The 21,310-nt window shown below is 44.2% G+C and overlaps 2 protein-coding genes across 6 annotated transcripts in view; one reads left to right on the top strand and one right to left on the bottom strand.

Moving 5' to 3' along the window:
* Window positions 1–8,427, bottom strand: part of FSD2 (fibronectin type III and SPRY domain containing 2) — an 18,727-nt gene extending 10,300 nt beyond the window's left edge. The window contains exons 1-5 of one of the 5 annotated variants that reach the window (XM_068203829.1): window positions 8,295–8,427; window positions 2,747–3,560; window positions 2,573–2,668; window positions 1,266–1,499; window positions 12–34 (exon numbers count right to left, since the gene is read on the bottom strand). In XM_068203829.1, the coding sequence (XP_068059930.1) occupies window positions 12–34; window positions 1,266–1,499; window positions 2,573–2,668; window positions 2,747–3,520 (1,127 nt within the window). In that variant the 5' untranslated portion in view covers window positions 3,521–3,560; window positions 8,295–8,427. The other 4 variants (XM_068203827.1, XM_068203830.1, XM_068203828.1 and 1 more) reach the window with 4 other exon arrangements.
* Window positions 7,846–21,310, top strand: WHAMM (WASP homolog associated with actin, golgi membranes and microtubules). The gene is made up of 10 exons (XM_068203831.1): window positions 7,846–8,453; window positions 11,298–11,471; window positions 12,735–12,885; window positions 13,369–13,538; window positions 14,209–14,374; window positions 15,334–15,521; window positions 16,914–17,000; window positions 17,085–17,189; window positions 17,561–18,086; window positions 20,395–21,310. Exons 1-10 carry the CDS (start codon window positions 7,914–7,916, stop codon window positions 20,679–20,681), a joined length of 2,394 nt encoding a protein of 797 aa, XP_068059932.1. The 5' UTR covers window positions 7,846–7,913; the 3' UTR covers window positions 20,682–21,310.

The raw sequence follows: 21,310 nt of genomic DNA, 5'->3' as shown, positions 1-21,310 counted from the left end.
TGTGATACTACCTGTCAACCATGGTTACTGCTGCCTGTTGGAAAAAAAGGAGAGAGTGTTAGAGGTAGAAAAGTTCACCACCATCATGCTAGTGGCCTGTCTTACACAAATTGCCCCAAATGCAATACTTGGAATGAAGTAATTGGCTCTCACCCAACTCTGAGAACAAAGCCAGCCCTTTCCACTGAAATTGACGGATCTTGGCTGAATTTACAGTAAGATAATGAGCAATATCAGGTAGTCATCACTGTCTGCTCATCTAGACTTTAGACCAATTCCTCCCTTGGTTGTCCAAAGTGCCAACAGATCCCTCACAAATAAAAACCAAAATCAGCTGGGCAAAAGAACTCATGAAATGATCTGTGCTGAAGGAAGTCTGAGCAGTGCATGCAACTGGGAGACAGGTGTACAGTCCCAGGAGAAACCTAAGCCCCTGAGAGCTCAAGACCAACATTCACTCCTTGATGAATAATGGTTCTTAGGGGCGATGTAAAACTGTTTACAAACTAAGGAGAAAATAAATTTATTTCAGAGATGCAGAAGAATGGGAAAAGTCAGCTCATGTGAAGAACTTAGCAGGCTGGAGTAATAGCAAACTGACCCACAGAAGCAGACTAGGTGGTGTTATGAGATTTGTTTGTTGTCCAGTTCAGAAATTACTGTCACTGTAATACAGAAATGCTCCCACCCACCTTAGTCACAGGACAGCTCAGGTGAGAGCAATCACTCATCATCAGTGAAAATTCTGAATTTTTTCCAATTATTTTTCTACCTGCCAAAGAAAAATATCTTCTTGACCACCTCAAGAGTGGGATTTCATCCATCACTTTGCAGGAGCTCTTGACGTATTTCAGCTGAACTTTCCTCCAAAATGAACAAGAAAAGGAAACGTCTTCCTAAGTGATTACATCAGCCTGCCTGCTGTGAGCCCAGAATAGAGCAAGAGAGCTGAGCCTGCACAAGGCAAGGAACACTAAGTGCTTCCAGAGTTTCCCCAGATAAGCATTTCAGCAAGATATCTTCTCTCTGAACAACAGTGTGACTCACAAATGAATGAGCATCCAAATTACAAACTTCTGCTTCTGCATTTTGTCCCCATTGTGTTGCTCTACTAAGTCAATGCCGCCATGCCAAGCACCAGGAGCAGTGACAGCACTGTGGACTGAGCATCCCAAATTCTCCTTAGCAAAAAGGCTGCTAGGGACTTCTCAGACAGGGACTACTTCCAAGCAGCAAAAAGCACTTCGACAGTTAAAGCTCTTTACCTTCATAAATTCAGCTTTGTCATTTTCCAGGAAAAGCTCCTGGGTTTCATCTGTCAGCTCCTTGCAGGTGTCAAGATGTTTCCCACAGCTGACCAGCTGCTCATACAGAGCTTCCAGCTTCTGCCTCTTCTCTTCTCCCAGTGCTTCCATCTGCTCCTCATACTTCTGAGCAAGCACTTGCACTGCATCGTTGTAATGCACCTCAAAGTTCTGCTCCTGCCTCCCAAAATTTTCCTGCAAGGTATTTGAGGGTTTTTACCTTGGCATCAAGCCTGATCCAAAGGTCACGCAGAAGAAAATCTTACTCTGGTCTGCCTAAACTTCTCCTTACCATAGATGTAATATGTCATGATTTAATTCACAAAACTAGGACATGGTACCAGTACACAGAAGCTGTAATTTGACTTACGTACATTTTTAGGGGTTTACTCTGATCATTCACTCCCCATCGAAGCACAAAAGTGTTGGATTTTGTTCCAGCATAAGAGCAACAGAAATTACAGCAGGAACAATGATGTAAAGCAATGTAAACCCAAGGAGCACTACTAGGATATACCCTAGCCATAATCTCACATGCATTTCCACCAACACAGTTAAGCACATCCTTCCATGAGAGAAACCATGGCAACTCAGTGGGATCCATGGATTTGTGCTAAGGCATCTGGGTAGCTAATGCTGGTATCCTCACTCACAGCTGGAGAAAGCATTAGGAAGGAAGATTTAAGGAGCAGGCAAGTCAAGAAGCATTCCCAGCAGCTGCTCACTGTTCAGGCACCGATGTCCTCCTGTGCCACATGCAGCAGAGAAAAGACTGTAGTGCCTTGAGTTATTGCTTCAGTTTGAACTTGCTGCCAGCTGACCTCCTTCCCCTGGGGCCAAGTTGACAGCAGCCGAGTGGGAACACAACTTTGAAGTCATCAGCTTTGTCAACAGCTGGTCCAAGGATTTGCCTGGATTTGACACTTCTGTGAATGAACCTGAGGGAACACAAGGGCTGCACTCTGGATGGACTAGTTAGATCGCAGCTCTTTGGCCATTTAAAGCTAAGATGACCTGAGTGGGGGTCATTTTATTTTTGAATGCAAACTTCTCTTCAAATTATAAATGTGGTTTTACTAGCCCACTTAAAAAAATCTTTAGGATGAGTTTTCCTGAGTACTTCAGTCTAGATAAACCCCAAGATAATTCTGTGCTCTGTTACTGTAAGTACTCACCTCATTAACAACTGAAGACTATGAATGTCAGTATGACTGTCAAAACTGTTTAACCCCACTACCATAAAGTTAGCCCACGAGAAAATGCCTTACCTCTACAGTGATGAAGATTTCCTCCAAATGGCTGGCAACATTTTCCATCTGAGCAATCTGTTCTTCCAACTTGCACATGTTTTTATGGATCTCCTCCTATAAAACACCCAGTGTGATTCTTACTATGTCTGAAGACTGTTTTAGAGGCACCACAGTACACTGTGTTACTCTCACCTTTTCACTTTCCACAGCACTGGGGAGTTGAGCAACTTCGTGATCCTTGTGTTCACCAAATAGTTTGTCGAAAGCTCGGATTGGTATCTTGCAGGTGGAACAAAAAACATCTGCTGCTTCTTCCTCTTCCTCCTCCTCCTCCTCCTCCTCCTCCTCCTCACTGACAGCCTGACTGTTCCACTCATCTGACATGCCACCACTGCTTAGCCTCCCTCTGGACCATATGCTGCTCTCAGCCTCATCATCTGCTCTGGCTTTGCTCTGATTTTCACCTTGAGAAGCCTCATCAGGAAGTCCTTGTTGCTTTGTGCTTTGACTTGGATCTTTCACTGAAGAGCTGCTTTTTGATATGTTATATATGGAGTCTTGTAATCCTGCTTTTCCTGTGCGAGCTGGTGGCCATCTGCTCTCCACCTTCTCCAGATGTCCTCCAAGAAGCTCAAGCTCTTTTTCTCTATCCTCATCAAGTCCATACATCTTAGCCAACTCTGCAACCTCCTTTTCCAAGTCATAGCCAACTTCTTGTGGGCGCTGAACTTTTTCACTACTCAATGCAGATTCCCTTCTCATATCCCCCAGAGATCTGTCTCCTCGACTAGAGAGCTCTTCAGGAAAGATATCAAATCTCTCCTTTGATCCATAAAGATCCATGTGATAAAAGATCAGACCTTCAGTCTCAGTGTCCCTAGACTCTGGGACTGGTGGGGAAGCTGAATGATGCCGTGACTGGCTGCTAGTCTCATAGTCTCTCGTGCTGCCAGATCTGGATGACATTGGTATCTTCAGGGAGGCTTTTGAGATGATGAGTCTCAAGCTTGTAAAAGATAAGAAAGATCTTTAGCTACATACTTAGATACCAATATTGAGGTTTTTCTTGCTTAAAAGTATATGGATAGAATAGATTTGGCTGAGGACTGCTCAGGTCCTGGAGCAGAAATCTTTTGGAAATACCAAAGTCAGTAGCTTCGCTCCCTAAGTGAAGCTTCTGAAGGGAAGCCACAGGAAGCTTATTTTCTTCTTACCTCAGGGCAAAGGACAGCAGAGAGCTGTCTCTGGTGTGCATCCTCTTTTCTGAGTACCTCATCTGTGACCCTGATCCCTGATTTCCAAACTGTGGAGCAGTCCTGTCCTCATATAAACATTGTGACTGTGCTTCAGGCACAGTTAGTGCTGTTCTGTGCAATTGGAAATGGCCTGGTTTGAAGCCTGCTCACTCTTCAGCTGCTGTCAAGCATGTTTTCTGAACTGTCAGTCAGGCTTAATGTAGAATGTCCTCCGTTGTGACCATTGATGCCACAGAACGCACTAGTAAATGCCCTGGAAAGTCCTATTCTGTATTTTTCAAGTTGCCATTCTTAATACTGAAACTTGAGTCAAGGTCTTGGGTCCTTTCTAAAAAATACCACAGAGGAAACATACTGCCCTTTGGGGCTTCTCATGTGCTGTGGAAAATATGCATTTTAACATATAAAGCATCCAGTAACTAGGGAACAAGGCAGGCCATTGACCTCTGGACTGAGAGATGCCTGCTCTGACCCAAACCTTGCACATTTTGTCTATTCTGTGCAAGGCGGGAGGTGTGAAAAGAGCATGTGCAGGTGGCATGCAAAGCTGTATGATAAAGCAGATGCATGTGGGATGACAATAAAAGTGCAAAGGCGATTTTAATGCTGATTCTCAAGCCCACTCTTTCAAATCAGCCTATATTAACAGCAGTGAAATAATGCCAGTACAGAGTCAGAGCTCTCTCTGAGCTGAAACATCCCCACAGCCCTTCACTGCTCACCAACATGAATGGAATCATAGCTACAAAACTACTCAGATCAATTTTATCAGCAGTTTAGTACCACAAGCAAAATACTTTATGGAAAGATTTCAGCTGAATATAAATTAATCTGGAGTTATACCTAGTCCTAGGTAAGTGAAGCATATGAAAGCTTTAACATCACTTCCTTACAGAAGAAAAAAACCCAAAAGATCGGTCAGACATCAGTGTTATCAGAGCTTCTGCATAAGCTTTCACATAAGATCGTTTTCAATCTACTATTTATGGTCTTTTTAGTTCTGAGTAGTTGCTATTACTTCAAATTTATTTCATCAATATTTTACTAATTTTTCTGAGAAATGCTTAGCTAACAGAATCAACACAATCAGTGACTTTGTAGAAAGCAACTTTCCAAAACCAGTGAAAAATACTGAGACATTTTGCACTCTCTGGTTTTATATCCCTGGCTGAGTCCAGTCCTACAGATCTGTAAGAAAACCCACACAGAAGTTCATCGTTTGTCTTCTGTCACTGCAGACATGGGTGTGGATTCTGCAGTTAGCAATATCCTACTATAGACAAAAACACTGAAGTTAGGCAAAAATACTATTTATGCTAAAGGCAATGAAATAAATCATGCAAATTCTAACATTTTAAACAGAGAAAAGGTCTTAACACATACCAGAAAATGTTGTCTGGCTCCCGCAAAGACTTTTTTCCCCATAATTAAAACAATAAGTCTTGCTTTAGAAGCTACTACTAATTAGAAAAGTGAATTAACATTTATTTTTCCTACCAAAATGAAATGAAATAAATTAAAATTAGCATAATTAAAAGCTTGTCTGCAATCCTGCTGCCTAAATAAGATTTTCAGATGATTGCTCAGTGTCTGCTTGCTTTGCAGGCACAGATAAAATTACACGAAGCACGTTTAGATCTGTGACCGTCAGTTATCGTAAATACATAACAAAGAAGGTTACTACCTAAAAACTTGCCTTCTATCTTAAGACGTCATAAATTCTTCTGATAGCTCAGATGGCATCAAAGTTAACTTCTATTCCCCCTAGTAAAAATTAATTCACACGAAAGCAATTCCTTGCCACTTTCCTATAACTGCATTTGGAAGACTTACTGCGGTAACCTTACCCTGCCTCTTTGCTCAGATAGGGGCATGCCAGCAATGAGCAATGGCACAAATATAGATGTGCCCCGGCTGTCCTTCAGCAGTGTGCTGCTTGAGTGTCACCAGGGTGAATGTCATACTCTGGGAACAGGCTCTGAAGTACTTCGAACGGTTACAGAGAGCCCTCTGTAAAGCCAGAGTACCCTCTCACTTTGGAGGTGGTATTAATAAACACTGCAGAGTGCATTCATTGCCTCTGAGTGTGATTTCCAAGGCTGGGGCATTCGGCAGAGTGTCCTGTGTGGGATACACAAAACGTGCAAACAACTCACATGGCTGGACATGTGTTTACAGAGTTGCACAACTTAATGGAAGTACCTGTTCTGTTCTTTGCAAACACTTACTGGTAAAGTCCTCTCTCTCAAATTAGCAGGAGCTTTTCTATGGGGCTGAGTTGGAATCATGATCATATAGTAGGGGAAAAAAAAAGAAAATTTAGAATTTAGAAAACAAAAAATCATACTGTTGCATATGCTTATTATACTTTTCCACATCACCCTGTGTGTGCGTATGCCAGACCTCTGGAAAGCTAATTATGGTGAAGAAAGTGGACAGTGGCCCCACTAGGGAGGTTTTCACAGGAACATATCCCTGCCATCTGTGCTCAGTAGGGGTCTACCTGATAAAAAACAGGCTGTGTGTTACCACTGATTATTGTGACTGCTGTAGCACTTGAGCTTTGTAAATCTGCTCAAACCCACAACTGCCCAGCACACACAGGCTGCTGCTTTGTGAACATGCTACTGAGCCAGCCCTGCTGGCAGTAGATTTTTAAGCATGTTTGAGAATATTGTATTATATATGGCTTGAGCTCAGGGGATGTCACAAGGGACAATGTCTATTAGATCTTGACACAGCTCTGCTTTTTCCTCCTTTTCCAATTATCTTCGTGTCATTTCCTCACTTTTCTAGCAGTGCAATTGTTTGCTGTTTGGTGAGGAATCACAAGTTAATTGCCCATGTAGGCACGATCTCATTACTGCTAACAGTGCTTCTATCATCTGTGAGATTAGAGCAGAAGTGTTTTCACATAAGTGACGCAGCTCTTGCTGAAACGTTAACATTTATGCTGTCTGACAGATTTGATTAATTTTTAAATGAGAGCTTACTTTTGCTTTGTATTAAGCTACACTATCTTATAGGCCTTAATTTCTCAAAAAATTAGCAGCACTTTGCTGTCAAAGACTGGAATATAACATTTGGTGGATAGTGAATTGCATTCTGCCCTGGACACAGGGCCTGAATAAGAGAGCAGTGACACTGCTCCTGTTCAATCACCCTGCTGCTCTTTGCTCCCCTGGGTGCCCGTGAGGCAGCAATTGGGTGGCATTTATACAAAGCATGGTGACCTCAGGGCTGAGCTGGGTGTCAGGACGAGCACCCTTGGCTGTTTGTGGGCGCAGGGCCCAGGGGTTCTGTCTCCAGGCAGCGTGGGGAAGGAGTGTGGGGTTTGCCTGGCGTTGGAGAAACCTCGTGGACTTTTGTGAGGACCACAGGAAGGTTGGCCAGGAGGAAAACTGCCCCTCAGGCAGCGGCTCAAACACGGGGCTGTGTGTCCCCTGCTCCCTGCCCACCACTCCTCACAGGAACAGCGGCTTATTTCACAAAGCTTTCTCCTTCCAGGACCCGAAGGAAGCACACAGGAAAGATGCAGCAAGATTATTTGCAGGAGCATGTACTGACAGGACAAGGGGGAACGGGTTCAAACTGAGAGTAGTTTTAGGTTACTCATTGGGAAGAAATTCTTTACTGTGAGGGTGGTGAGGCCCTGGCACTAGTTGCCCAGGGAAGGTGTGGATGCCACATCACTGAAGGTGCTCAAGGCCAGGCTGGATGGAGCTCTGAGCAACCTGGCCTGGTGGAAGGAGTCCGTGCCCATGGCAGAGGGGTGGGAACGCGATCTTCGGAGTCGCCTCCCAACCCAACGCCACCCATGCCATGCCATGCCATGATCCGGTGAAAAACAGCCTTTCCCGGGGCCGCCGCCCCCGCTCTCTCACTAGGGCACTGCTTGTTTTCCACACCCGCCGTGAGGGCCGCCCTGGCCCCGCCTCTGTCTCGGCCCCGCCTCCTCTGACCCCGCCCCCAAGGTCGCGGCCCCGCCCCCCGCCGCTCCCGCCAATGGGCGCGGGTGCTGCCGGTGACGCGCGCGCGGCCCCGCCCCTCGCGGCGCTTGGTTTCTGTTTCGCTCCGGGGCCCGCGGAGCCGCCGCTGTCGCGATGGAGCCGCAGCCCGACAGCCTGGAGGGGTGGGTGGCCGTGCGCGACACCGCCTTCGCTGAGCCTCAGCCGCCGCCGCGGCTCCGCTTCCTCGTGGGGTGGAACGGCGCGGAGGGCGCGTTCGCGGTGACCTGCCACGGGCGGGCGGAGGCGGCGGAGCAGGCCCCGCAGAGCTGGGCCGGGCTCTTCTCGGCGCCGGCCCTGCGCGGCGTCCACCGGCAGCTGTCGGCCGTGTGCCCGCGCCTGGAGCCCGCCTTCCCCGAGATGCCGCCCGCGCTGCCCGGCGCGGCCTCCGGCGGGCTCTGGGCCGTGCTGTTCCCCGGCGGCGCCGCGCCGGATGAGGCCGAGCTGCAGGAGCTGTGCCGGGCGCTGGAGCTGTACCTGGGCTGGGCCCTGGAGCTCTGCGGCGGCCGCGTGGTGCTGGACGCGCTCTTCGCCGCCGACCGCTGCTGCGACGACGAGTACTTCGAGAGCCTCCACGAGCTCCGCGGGAAGGCCCTGCGCGGCCACCTGGCCCGGGCCAAGGAGGCGCTGCGGCGGGTACGGGCGCGGGGCGGACGGAAGCCGGGGCGCGGGGCTGGCCCCGAGGGGTGCGGGGCCGGGGGCTGCCGGGCCGCCCCTGCGGGCAGGGGAAGGGGCCCCTCGGTGTCGGACTGTCTTCGGTGTTCGGTGCTGCAGCTCAGCTCATGGGTGCACCTGTGTGAGCTCCGGCTTGGCGCCCCGTGCTCGTTGGGAGTTGCATGATAAGCCTGGTAGCCCCTGCTGCTGCGGGACTTCATCGGTCGGGGCAGACTCGCCAGACTCACGTGAGCAAGGGTGGCCAAGTCACTCATAGCAGCTTGCTCATGGTGTTGTCCAATGTTCAGATTTGTGCTTACACAAACACTTTTTTATTGTCTGAAAGCCACAGAGACACTTTCTGGAGTACTAAGTGTCATCGGTCTTGGAAGTGCACCTTCATTAAGTGGGGAATAAGCCATGTCCACGTGGACAGTCACTGTAAGGCACTGGGGCTCTTACTTAAGCTGCAGACACTCCTACAAAAACACATTGCTAAAAACATCCAGCAGTGTTGGGCAATGGGTGGAACAGTAACCCAAGAGGAGAATGCAATCATGTGCTAATTTTCTAACCTCCCTGTGGAGGTCTCCTGCTACATGTTTGCAGTGATGCTTTTAACTGGGGGATTCTCAGTCTTTTTTTAAGACCAAACTTAGTCCTGGTCCTATACAAATAAGTGGTTTGTATTCAAAGAAATTGTGTGTGGGTTTTTGTTGTTTTTTTTTAAGTGTCAAATTCTGTCCTAATGATTGAAGTAATGATGATGTTAGAACTTTCTTCGTTTGGTGTCTTAGGTTTCTTCTTGCTATAGATGTATTCCTGGATCTTTTCCCCTTCCTGTAAGCAAGAATTCAAAGGGTAGTGTGTAGTAATAGAGTTGCAGTTAGGCCATCAGAATGTTGACGAGTTACAGATACTTCAGGCTCAGCAGTGTGGTGCTGCTGTTTCTTGCAGTACCTGCTTAGAGTCTTCTTGTTTTCTGGCAAAGTAACCTGAAAGCTATTTTATTAAAGTGGTCATGCTTTGGAGGAAAGTTATGACAGTTGACTTCAGCCTTCTCTTTCCTATTGCAGTATTTAACAGATGAAACAACACTACTTTTTCAGAAAGACACTGTTTTTAAAAACACAGCTTTAGTTTACATGAACATGTACCTTGTTGTATACAAAAGTCAGTGTCTGTCACTGACTAACAATTCACAGCCCAGTTAGAAATACATTCCAGCCACCACGTTCTTTTGGAAGCAGCACAAGCCTGTTCAGCTCTGTGGCACTTTGGGTCTTGGTGTGAAGTACAGCTTGGTGCCTCTGATAGTTACTCTGTGATTTCCAGCTATGTTTTAGATATGACTAAACATGCTGTAGAGTGGGGTTGTATTTGCAGGCCTAAGAGGGACATAAATTCCTTATACTGTAGCCTAGACCACGTTATGGAAGATTCAAGAAATAGACATTAAACCAACCTGAAGTACCAGAGCATCCTTTTTTCATTAACGTCCTTCACTAATATTTCCCCTCTACTGACTCTAAGCATCCTCCAGGAGCAGCATGACCCTCCGTTCTTAATTTTAGAACAGGAATCAAAAAGTCAGCTCTTTCATTTATATTTGGCTTCCATAGTGGGGCAAAAGCAGACTAAAATTGCTGCAGGTGGGTCCTCGGACTGTGTCTGAGCTACCACAAGCTCCTGGGGGGGCCCAAGAGGCTGTCATACTTCTGGGATTATCAGAAATGTTGCACTTCAGATTCTCTTGTTCCCATCTTGCCTGTGCCAGGCCTGCAGACAGGGTGGGTGGGAAATGCCCTTGAGCTGACTTCCACAGATTTTCTCTGGGGAAGTTCCTCCGTACATGGGAATTCTGCTGTCTTACCCAGACTCAGCTGGCAAGAACAAAGGTGATGGTTTAATTTCAGTGCTTTTTCAGTTGCAACACAACCCAAGCTTTTTTAAATGCTTTTTCTCACTACTGGTAGCACACACACCCCTCCTATCCCCTTCCCTCTTTATGGAGCTGCAGAGCACACGCTGTCCTTCCAGGAAGGTCTGAGTCTCAGTGGAACTTAGCTGTGTTCTCTCAGCCAGCTCACTCTATCCTGGCATGTAGAGCATGCCATGGTCTCTGCCAGCTGGTGTCAAAGAAAAACCATTGAAGCTTTGATTGGTATCAGTAAACAAATACAATTGAGGGGAAATCCCCAACTTTTTATTCTGTCATAGAAGGAAATAAATAGAGCATAGTGTATCGAAAGGCAGTAATTCCATGGAAGAATTATGACTTACAAAGTGCAATACCACTAGAACTGAGGCTAGAATAAACTGTTACAAATTATACAAATGTTCAAGGAATTTAACTGCAGGGTGTATCAGAAGTAAGTGCCAATCTATTTTTTTCTGTGCCTGAAGTCAGAAATTCTGGATCCAGAAACTCATTAGCAGGCATTTAGTAATTGGGGAAGCAATGCAACTGCTAGTTTAAGAATACCTTGCTTGTCCTTCCAGTACAGACTTCCCAAGATTCCCATTTATGTTTATAAAAAGCAGCAGCCAAGTCATCTGCACACAGTTATTAGAATGTTTCTGGTGGATGCCCTAGGCAGGATGCTCCTTACAGGCTCCTGATGGAATGTGCAGCAATTAGTGCCTTTAACAGTGTGGTGTTGGAGGTATTTTCGTCTGGGGTGGCTGCAGAATGCCTGGCACAGGTCTCCTGTGCAGTGGGAAGTCTTGGCTGTGGAAGGACAGGTCCTTCCTGCCCGAGCCTGGCAGCATCGAGCACACAGAAGTGCAAGGCAGCCGTGTCTGATTTACCTTTTATCCCACTAGGTTCTGCAGCAGCATAAAAGTGCCGACACAATGGTGGCTTTGATGAAGGTGTACGAAGAAGAAGATGAAGCTTATCAGGATTTGGTCACCATGGCAACACAATTCTACCAGTATTTACTGCAGCCCTTCAGAGATATGCGAGAGCTGGCGACACTGTACAAACTGGAAATCCTGGTAAGTCTGCCTTTACAGAGTGAAGGGCCAAGCTACATAGTGGGGCATCAGCTGCTCTCAGAGCAGTTCAGGCTCAAATCGTGTAACATTCCCTACTTCTGGCTGTACCTGCTTTTTTTCCCTTCGCCAAACCACCAAACATGACTGACAAATTCAGAGTTAGGGCAGAGCCACTCTCAGTGGATCTCAGAGTCCATGATTATGGCTTCACTAGGACTGCAGCTGACTTCCTACCAGTGTCCCACTTAAAAGGAGAATCTCCCCAGGCTCCACCTCCCTGGGGTTTACTCTCTGGGAGGCTGAATTTACTGCAATATAAGTAGCCTTTGTTGTGCCACCTTCCCATGGGATTAGTTTTTTACATTGAGAATGTCGTCCCCAGGAGTGCTGATGCACCAGATTAACTCAGTTGTGGAGGAGACCTTCCCACTCAAAGGAGCTTTCTACTACTGCTACAACCTGCTAGAACTGCAGATGAAAACATATCATTTGTCACTGCATTCACTTTGTTTTATGTGCATCTTAAACTGGAAGCACATTCTGAAAGTTATGATACCCCTGGGACTGATTGACAGCCATTTACTATGTTGATTTTCCTTATATAGTGTGTTAAAATTGAAGTGAACTTTTAATGTTCTCAAAAAGCAGAACAGTTTCCAAGTTTTAGATTAAGGTGCTTGGATACTAAAGGTCTAAACCTGTGACAATAAAATGTTCCATGTACAGTTCTGAAAAATAAAGTGGAAATTGGAAAGAATGAAACAAAGTTTGTATTAAAAAAAAAAACTGTAAGGGATATTTGGGCTTATTTGAAATAAAATTATTCTAAAAATGTATTTTAATGTTGGGCTTGTACCCATGTCTCCTTTGTGAACTTGAAAACACTCTCTAATGTTTAATTTCTCTATCCCTGTTCCTGTGTGAAAGAACTGCCAAACTGGAGAACCTGCTGGTGCAATGTGCTGTCAACACATGGGGAAAAATAGAAGAGAACATTGCACGTAGAAGAGTTACTTTTAGTAACAATAAAAAACACTTGTGTTGGATGTAATTTTAAAGATGATAGCTTTAAAAATATTTTAAGAAGTAAATTAATCCAAATGTGAAGTCAGGATTGGAGAACAAAGGTTCTGAATTAGCCTAGAGAATGAGAAATGGGAAGGTCGTGTTTGCCACCATTCTTGAAATGTCTCCAAGTGTAACATAGTGTGGCTGCACCTCTGTGGAAACCAGGTGGTAACTGAGAATTTTGTGTCCTTGTAGAAATCTTTGCAGTATGATAATTTGGGGCCCAGAAGAGTAGCAGCTTTGCAGAAGGATGCTGATGAATGGACTAAGCGAGCTGAGAGTGCTGTGTGCTCCATTCAGGATATCACAGTGAACTACTTCAAGGAAACTGTAAAGGCTCTGGCAGGTAATCAGAATGACTTATACAAAAGGTTGTGTAAATACCTAACTTAAGTGACTGAGAGCTCTTCTTATCTCTGTGCAGAACCTGAGGTTCAGGTGAATGTGCAGCTTAAGAAAGAAATACTTTATTCACTTAAGATTTACATATTTTAGCCAGTTTGGTTTACAACTTGGATTTTACTTGCCTGAGACTTACAGCTGCAAACCTCCGCACAGAAACCATGGGTGCTTTTAATGCCTGAAATCCTCAAGGATTTCAGCATGTGAACATAGTATATTGCTGTGCAACTGTTAGGGTGTTGTTTCCATGGTGCAATGAAGTATTTCACTTACATGCATAAGGTCACAAATTCAACCTTGTAATCTTGTAATTTCTAAAGCTTCAGAAATAATTTAATAAGATTAGCATTTTTAATATTTCAGAAACACACAAGGGCTATTGGTACACTGCGTTTCTCATGCTTTACTACCATGTTTTAATCTGCAGCAATGCACAAACAGATGGAGCAAGATGAGGAGAGATTTGGTAAAACTACCTGGGCATCAGCTTTGCCACGACTAGAAAACCTGAAATATATGTTAGCAAAAGAAACCCTTCAACATCTGAGGGCAAGAGAGTTGTGCTTGAAGCAGAAGAGAACTGGCATTCAGAAACTTGTAAGACCTTACAAAGCCTCATTTTCTGTCACTGTTCTTTGAAGGGCTGATCAAAACCTACCAAAATGGTCATGAGAGTAGGCTTTTCAAGTCTTTGTCAGTGAAATGATTTAGGTTTTCAGCACAGTTTTACGTTGTTGAAAATGCTTGTCTGCAGTTTTTTAATTGCTCCTGCATGTTTGAGGACACTCAGTGAAGCTTAACATACATGCTTTTACAGTTCAAGTATCATTTGAGCATTTGTGATAATAATCTTTGAAATTGTTTCGTTTTAGGGAAATAAAGACAAGATATTATTTTCAGAGGACACTGAAAAATTAAGATACTTATTTAATACTAATTTTTGATGCCATCTAACTGCTACTAGGAGTACCTGATATTTATTTTCCAAGAGTAGTGTACTGTACCATATATAATTGCTTTCAGGAGCAGTATCATTTGTACAGATTATAATAAAGTCTTTCCTAGTAAAATGAAGGTAAATTTATACTTTAGGTTAATAAGGTTCTCTGGTTCTTTCAGTTTCTGCTCCAAGCCATTTCTAATGCTCTGTTGTTTTCCATACCAAAGCAGCTGCTAGTTAGACCAGGCTCCTTAGAGGCATTTGTGCATCCAGACATGTTTCATGTGTGCATATTTTGTTACTAATGCTTTTCATTTTCTGTTACAGATGGAGAATCTTGGTGAACAAGAAGAGAATTTAAGTATAGTGGAGGAGCTGGAAATACAGTATTATGAAACACAGCTGGAATTATATAATGTACAGCTTGAAGTATTGAAACATGAAGAGATGCTGCTTATTGTACAGCTGGACACTATAAAGAGACAGATTAAAGGTTAGAACAAAATATTATTTAAGCACATATTCAGAACACAGAAGGGACATAGCCTGCTCTGTTTTCAGTTAAAAAAAGGATATCATTGCTCGGGTCTTGCTAGTAGAAAGCATTGCTGGAAAACATTAATGCTGTGGTACCATCTGATAGTTTGTCTTTAATTAGTCACTTTAATTAATTAGACACTAATTTGATAACACAAGTTAAAAAAAAAAAAGTCACACCGGTTGCTCATCTTGCTAGCAGCTGTGATATGTGCATGCCCTGGTTTAGCATGGAGTAATTTATATTGACAGTGCTTAACTGCTCTAATAGCTACAAGATCTACTCACAGAAACTGGGTATCATGAACCTGCTGAAATAGGTCCTGTAATTCATCGTCATCTATTCTAATCTAACATTTTGAAATTACAAAATGCATCCTGTAGTGACAAAAAGAGGTGGTTATAGCCAGAATCTTACCTGAATACCACTATCTTCCAGTTTAAGTGTATCTTTGTGACACAGTTATACCAAGTTGGGCACCAGTCGAGTTGTTATTTGTGCATATGAATTCTCCGTTACCACGTACACTGTGAGGTAAACATTGCTGCCACTTGTTACATAACTGAAGCGTGGTAAATAGTAAAATAGGACACCCAGTGGTGATCAGAAGAGCCTTCTGTTTTCCAGGAAAACTCCAGTTCATGAAGGTAGGAGTTGAAACACAGGGAGACATTTGAAAGAGGAAGCTAAATAACAAATGCTAACAGCATAAATTTGATCCTGCAAAGCACCCCTGTGAGTAACGTGACATGTTTGCATATGACTGTGAAGGACCCAGCTCGGCTCTGGAGCTTTACACTTACTCATAACTAACTCACTGCCTTCAGTGGCTTTTAAAATGTCATTAGCTCTTTAAATGTTTAAATAACTGTGGCAATTTTTGGTTTCTTAAAAAATGCCAAATGCCTTTCTAGAGAAACAGGATGAAGTTATTTACTATGATACATGTGAAAATCCTGAGGAGCTCAAGGTCATTGAACAGACCATGGGACAACATTACGCTAACTTGTCAGCAATGACGATGCTGAGGCAGAAGACTAAGCAGTTGGAGACAAAGCGTGGGACTGTCTGTGCGAGGAGAGCCTACCTCAGGAACAAAAAAGTAAATGCAGTCCTGGAGATGTGCATTATCTTCAGCTGATGTCTTGACTCATGAGGGATGGACAGGAAACAATTAGGGAAGTTTGGGTGGAGCATACAAGATGATTCATGACTCAGTGCCAAGGCTTGCAAGCAGAAAGAGGGGCAATGTGAGCTTTATACTCCATGGTGTGGTGCAAGCGTGTCTCTGGCTTGGAAAGAGAGCACAAACTTACCTGGGTGACCCAGGTGTTTTCCCATCAGCTAGACCTTACCAGAGCCCTGGTAAGGTCTAAGCTGGAGCTTTGCCCGAGCAGCCTTTATCAAAGCAGCTGCAGTACAGGAGGAAACTGACCTTCTGTGGAGGAAACTGCAGTGATAGGAGAACCCACACACTGATATCTTACCTTTGAACAGGAGGAAGGGAAAACTTGAACAGCTGCAGTTCTCTCTCCAGCCTCTCAGTTCTGGGCAAAGGGCAGTTTTTCATTTGTTTCCCATTCAGAGCAGGCCACTAGGAAGACAAAAGTTGACTGTCATGAACCTTCTCAGTAAGAGGAGTTTACCTTACACCTGCAGTTCTGCTGGGGTAGGGAGCAGAGTTTAGGTTCAAGTCTGTCTGACCTTTTATCACTCAGTAGCCTGGACAAACTGGGAATTATGTTTTGTGAGCCATCATTGTCTCTTGCTTGCAACTGCTTCCTTGGCAGACACTTCCTTTGCTTCTGTTTTCATTTACTTAATTGCTGTCTATTGGTTGTATAACACTGAAGCCAAATGCCACATGATTTGCAAATGCTTGTCAGCCATGTGGATAATCCCCCTCTGTGCAGCGACAAAAAGCGACTCCCACAGAAAATACTGAAACCTGTGGCTTCTCTGTGGCACTTGTCACTAACAGAAAGTACCCTTGCTAGGCATTCATTGTGCTTCCCATACCTTTGCTTCCCTGCCTTTTGTACTTAGGAGCTCTGGCAAATAAAGGAGAGGGGAAAATGTAGCTTTGTATTTTTGTAGTGCTTTGCTAGCTTCCTTTTTGCCTTCTTCCTCATGTCTTTGTATGAGCTTGTTTCTTCTTTTCTGTCTCCCTTTCTTCTATTTATTTTTTCTTTCTTTTTTTTAACTAAAGTGTAAGACAGAGGGATTGGGTCACGTCTGGATGTATTTTTGCTGCAGCATGAATAAAAATATGGCTGATTAGGAGAACATTGGCTTTAGGCATGAAGGAGTCCCACAGACTTCACCATCAGGGTCTCTCATCTGACATTAGTTGAGCTTAGCCATCTTTCTTGGCCCTGCCAAGCACCCAGCTGTGGTTGCTGTTTAGTGGCTGGTGCACAGGAGTTAATGGCAGAGTTGGTGCAGAGGAAGTGTGAACTGACTGAGACTTGCAAGAATTCTGCTCTTCTCCCAGGATCAGTGTGAAGCGAGCCACCGGCAGAGACTGCAACAGGCAGAAGAGAGCAGAAAGCGCTTCCAGCAGCATCACAGCATTCAGATAGTGAGTACCAAACAGCAGCCTTGGGGAGTCTGGCAGCTGCCTGTGTTCACACACTAAGGCTCACTTACTTGTGTTTTAATGCAGAAGAGAGACAAACAAAAAGAGGAGGAGAAAAAGAAAAAAGCTTGGATAAGCCAGGAACGTCAGAAAACGCTGGAGAGGCTGAAAGTATTCAGAGAGGCAAGTACTGTGAGCTGCAGTAGTCCTAAGTGGTGTCGAAACATGTCAGAAAGGAGCCATAGCTCACATGTGAGCATGGTCCCAATCAGAGACAACCATTTGGATAGCCTAAAATAGGATTATGTATATTGAGTAAAGGGGATTACATTTCCTAAAGATACAGTTTCCAGGTGTGGACTCTGTTGCAAAAAATACAGGTGAGGAAATGGCTTTGAAATAAATGCTTTATTATTCATTTAAATTTATTCAGGGTTGAATTTTCTGCTTGAATGGGCGAGTAGGACAGTTTTGTGCTCTGTGGCTTTTTATCTCATTGGGGTTGATGTTTTGGCCAGTTCAGTGGAGATGTGACCTCCTGCCTTATGATTTCTTTTTTTCAGAAGTGTCCAGCTCATGTTGTTCTGAAAACATCTCGTCCCCAGCCTCGCAGTCCCAAGTTGCCACGAGGCATGCCTCAGCAGGCTGTGGTGCTGTCCCCTCCGCCTGCATCGAGCACAGGGGCAGCCCCAGCAGTTCTGTCCCCTGCACCCTCATCGAGAGTCAGGACAGCTCTCGAGCAGCCGCAGAGCATTCTGCTTGTAGAAGATAAGGAACCAAAAGCTTCATGCCAGAATACCCCCCCAGCAGACATCCCTGTCCAGATTTTCGTTACTGATGGTGACACAGAGGAACAAAAGCACAGTGAGCAATTGATGGTGTCTCCATGCTCAGCACCCCCTCCTCCACCCCCTCCTCCACCACCTCCTCCCTTGCCCCCTCCACCCCCTCCTCCCACCCTACCTCTCCAGCTAAAACCATCAGCAACAGAGGATAAACCACTTCCCCTCAGCTCTGATAGCCCCTCAGAAAGCCCTGCACTGCACAATCAGGATGACTCATCCAGGAGGTCCATAAATAATTGCATAGGTAAGTAGGCTCACATCAACCGGTACTTTTTAATGCATTTCCTGCATTTTTGTGGTCTCCCTCCCTCCTCTGCTTCTGGACAGGAATAGCGTGTAGTTTTGATCAGGAGAATGAGGCTCTTGGAAAGCTTAGTGGAAGAAACTACATACAATAACACTAACCATAGCTCAGGATGTTAAATGAGTAAAAATGATTTGTGTTTCCTGTTTGAGACACTTCACAGGGTCCTGGTGCTCCAATCAGAAGACCAATGTGGGTAAATTTGTAACTGTACTAAGGTTACATTTTAATGTTTATGATGTATATACTACAGAGCTGGTAATTGGGCTGCTTATGTTTCTAAGGTGTGCACAGCTTTTGTCCATTTATGATTTACTTGGTTTCTAAATAAAGGTTTCCTAAGGCAATTCATGCAGAATTCAACCAGGATTTGTAAGGCTGGTGAATAGCTTTGGCATACATTCCTAGGGAAGAAATTCTGCTCTGTTACACCTTTGCTTTGCAGGTGTAATTGAAGGCTGAACTTGGCAATTGGAGGAGTAGTTTGAATGAGAATAGAGCTCAGCAGCCTCCCAAGGCTGCCCTGGTTGCATCCTGCTAACAGGTTTATTTTTGTCTCCGAGGCTAGCGGATATTTTGACTATGTCGGAGAGATTGATCTAAGCTGGAAGTCAGCAATTTTTTTTGTTGTTTTTCACAGTGGAGCTTATGCTAGAATGAAGAATGTCTTTAAATGTGGTACATTCCTTTTCCTTTTCAACTCTTCACAATACATCCAAGCAGCCTTTGTATCCTATCAGTTCAGAGGCAAACCACAGGCAGAAATACCAGGGGAAGTTCAGCATTTTTAGTTCTTCCAAGCTGTGGGGAAGTGCAAGCAGCTGAAGGGCTGAGACACATTTGAGTTACCATGGCAAACTACTGTGCATCTTCAGTGCCGACTTCAGTGTGGGATATCCATGGGATAACTACCACAGATACTCTTAAGAAGCCTTGATTAGCAACAGGAGTTGTACTCCAGAGTAGTCTGATTACTATTGGAAAGGCCTTTCTGGTAGCTAATATTTACTGCTGTTCACAGCCTAACATTAATGTCTTTTTATTATTTTTGGATAAGAAAAGGTATTTTTTGTTTATTGGAGAGATCTGATTAGTTGTTTACACCTATTTCTTGAAGAAAGCCATCATGTCAGTAGCTGTAACAGTAATTGCTAAATTACCATAGGAACTTACTGAAACAGCTTCATAAACATGTTGGTTTTAGTTATGGGCTACTCATGTCTTTGTATGTGAAAAGCCAGGAGAGGCTTATTTTATCATTTGTTTGTCTGACTAACCTTTTACCAGGCAACCCATTTAGGTAGTAGACTTAAGACTCTCCTACCTGTAGGCTTTGTAAGGCAATCTGGTGGATCTTTGCTTGATCTTTTTTAGTCTCTGAAGGTACCACAGGATTTAGCAGACTGTTACATTTCAAGTGGTTGATGTTAATCATATAACCTTGTGTGCATTGCGCATGGCAAAAATATTTCTAGCTGTGAGGCACAGATGGTCTGGACCTATTGCTGTCCAGGGAAACAGCCTCCCTGTCTGACAGTCTGGAGCCAGCAGCAGAGAGTCCAGCAGGAGTAAAACACAAATTAGTGTGTATCAGGAGGTCTAGTGGAAACTCTCAGTATGGTGTCCTTCGTGGTCTGAAGTTCAGAAACATACACCTGAGATCTAAATCATGTTGCAAAATAGGAATTGTTTTCTAAGTCCATGCAGAAAAAAGCTGCCTGCATAGGGCCTGATCTGGCTCCCAGTGACTTCAGTGGTGCACTTTAAAGCCCTTCTACTCAAATCCTTTCATTTTTCTCTTGGCTGAACAAAAATGCAATTGACGGTCTCAGCAGGCTTCTGGGCAAGCTACAAGGGATGGTGAATTGTTTATAACGCAGAATGCAAGAGATTTTTTTTGGTTCAGTGCAATTTTTTTGAAAGCCCATAAAGTTGTAATGAAAAAGAGCGTTGTCCTTTGTGTATAATTTCTTCCTTAGAGCACAACCTTATATAATGATGAGAAGGCATTGGATTCTCAATTCAAGACATAAAAGCTGTAACTGCATTTTAAAAGCAGTTCCAGAGCCTGCTGTTGCAGAGCTTGAAAGAGTCTGTGCCAGAAAAGATCATTCTTGTGCCAGAACAGACCATCCTAGTGCTAGCACAGATTAAAGAAAGAGCCCTGAACACTTGGGTAGGGCTTCATACCTCTTAAGTGTGGTTGTCTCATGCTTTCTTCTGGTAACAGTGGATTTATGTGTTGCAGGTTCCATGGATGAAGTTTTGGCTTCTCTGAAGCGCAGTGAAGTTCACCTTCGCAAGGTGGAGCAGCCAAATCCGTACACCTCTGTGAAGGACAGCATCCTCTCTGCCATAAGGCAAGGGGTTAAACTAAGGAAAGTGAATCGAGATACTGAGAGAGATCTCAGTAGAGGATCCCCTAATGAGCTGGAGAGAAGCATTAAGGCAGCCATGCAGAGAATTAAGAAAGTGTCTGCTGATTCTGAAGAAGAGGAGGACAACGATCAGAATAATGGAGAATGGGACAGCTAAGCAGCCTAACAGACCTACTGACTGGAACAGAGTGTGTGCCTCATTTTGCACATTGTAGAAGACTGTCCCTGTCAAAATGAAACAACTGTGTGATTGTGTGTGGTGTTTTCATAGTCCAAAATGTCTTGTAAAGTAAAAGATTGCAGCTGATTTTCTGTAAGAGCTACAGATTCATATTTTTGCATGATAAATCATACTCCAAATTATGCTTGCACTAATAGGTGTTCCTGGCTCAACCATGCGGTATTTTCACCACATCTGAAGACAGCTAAAATGCTGGGTTTAAACACACATTATTTAGATTGTTACTACACAGTAGGTAATGCTATCACAACAAAGTTTAAGGAGTGAAAAAATAACCGAAAATCTCTTAAAAGTAGAAGCAAATCTGTGGTGACAGAGGCAGACTAGAAAATTTACTGTATTTTGGAATCTTTCACTCCTCCCTCCATTGTCCAGAAATTTGTTAAACATTTTGCTTGTCTAATGCAGCTCACTGTTAAATAACTGCGTGGGTACTCCATTTATCATCAAGTTAGAAAGTGTGCACTTGTGGATGGCTTGATAATGCTGATTGGGAAAATCAGTTTCAAGTTTGAAATAAACACTACTGCAGTAATTACTGAAAA

Source organism: Anomalospiza imberbis, chromosome 13 (genome assembly GCF_031753505.1).
Source record: "Anomalospiza imberbis isolate Cuckoo-Finch-1a 21T00152 chromosome 13, ASM3175350v1, whole genome shotgun sequence".
In the NCBI taxonomy this organism is placed as follows: domain Eukaryota; kingdom Metazoa; phylum Chordata; class Aves; order Passeriformes; family Viduidae; genus Anomalospiza; species Anomalospiza imberbis.
This window is presented reverse-complemented; position numbering and strand designations above follow the sequence as displayed.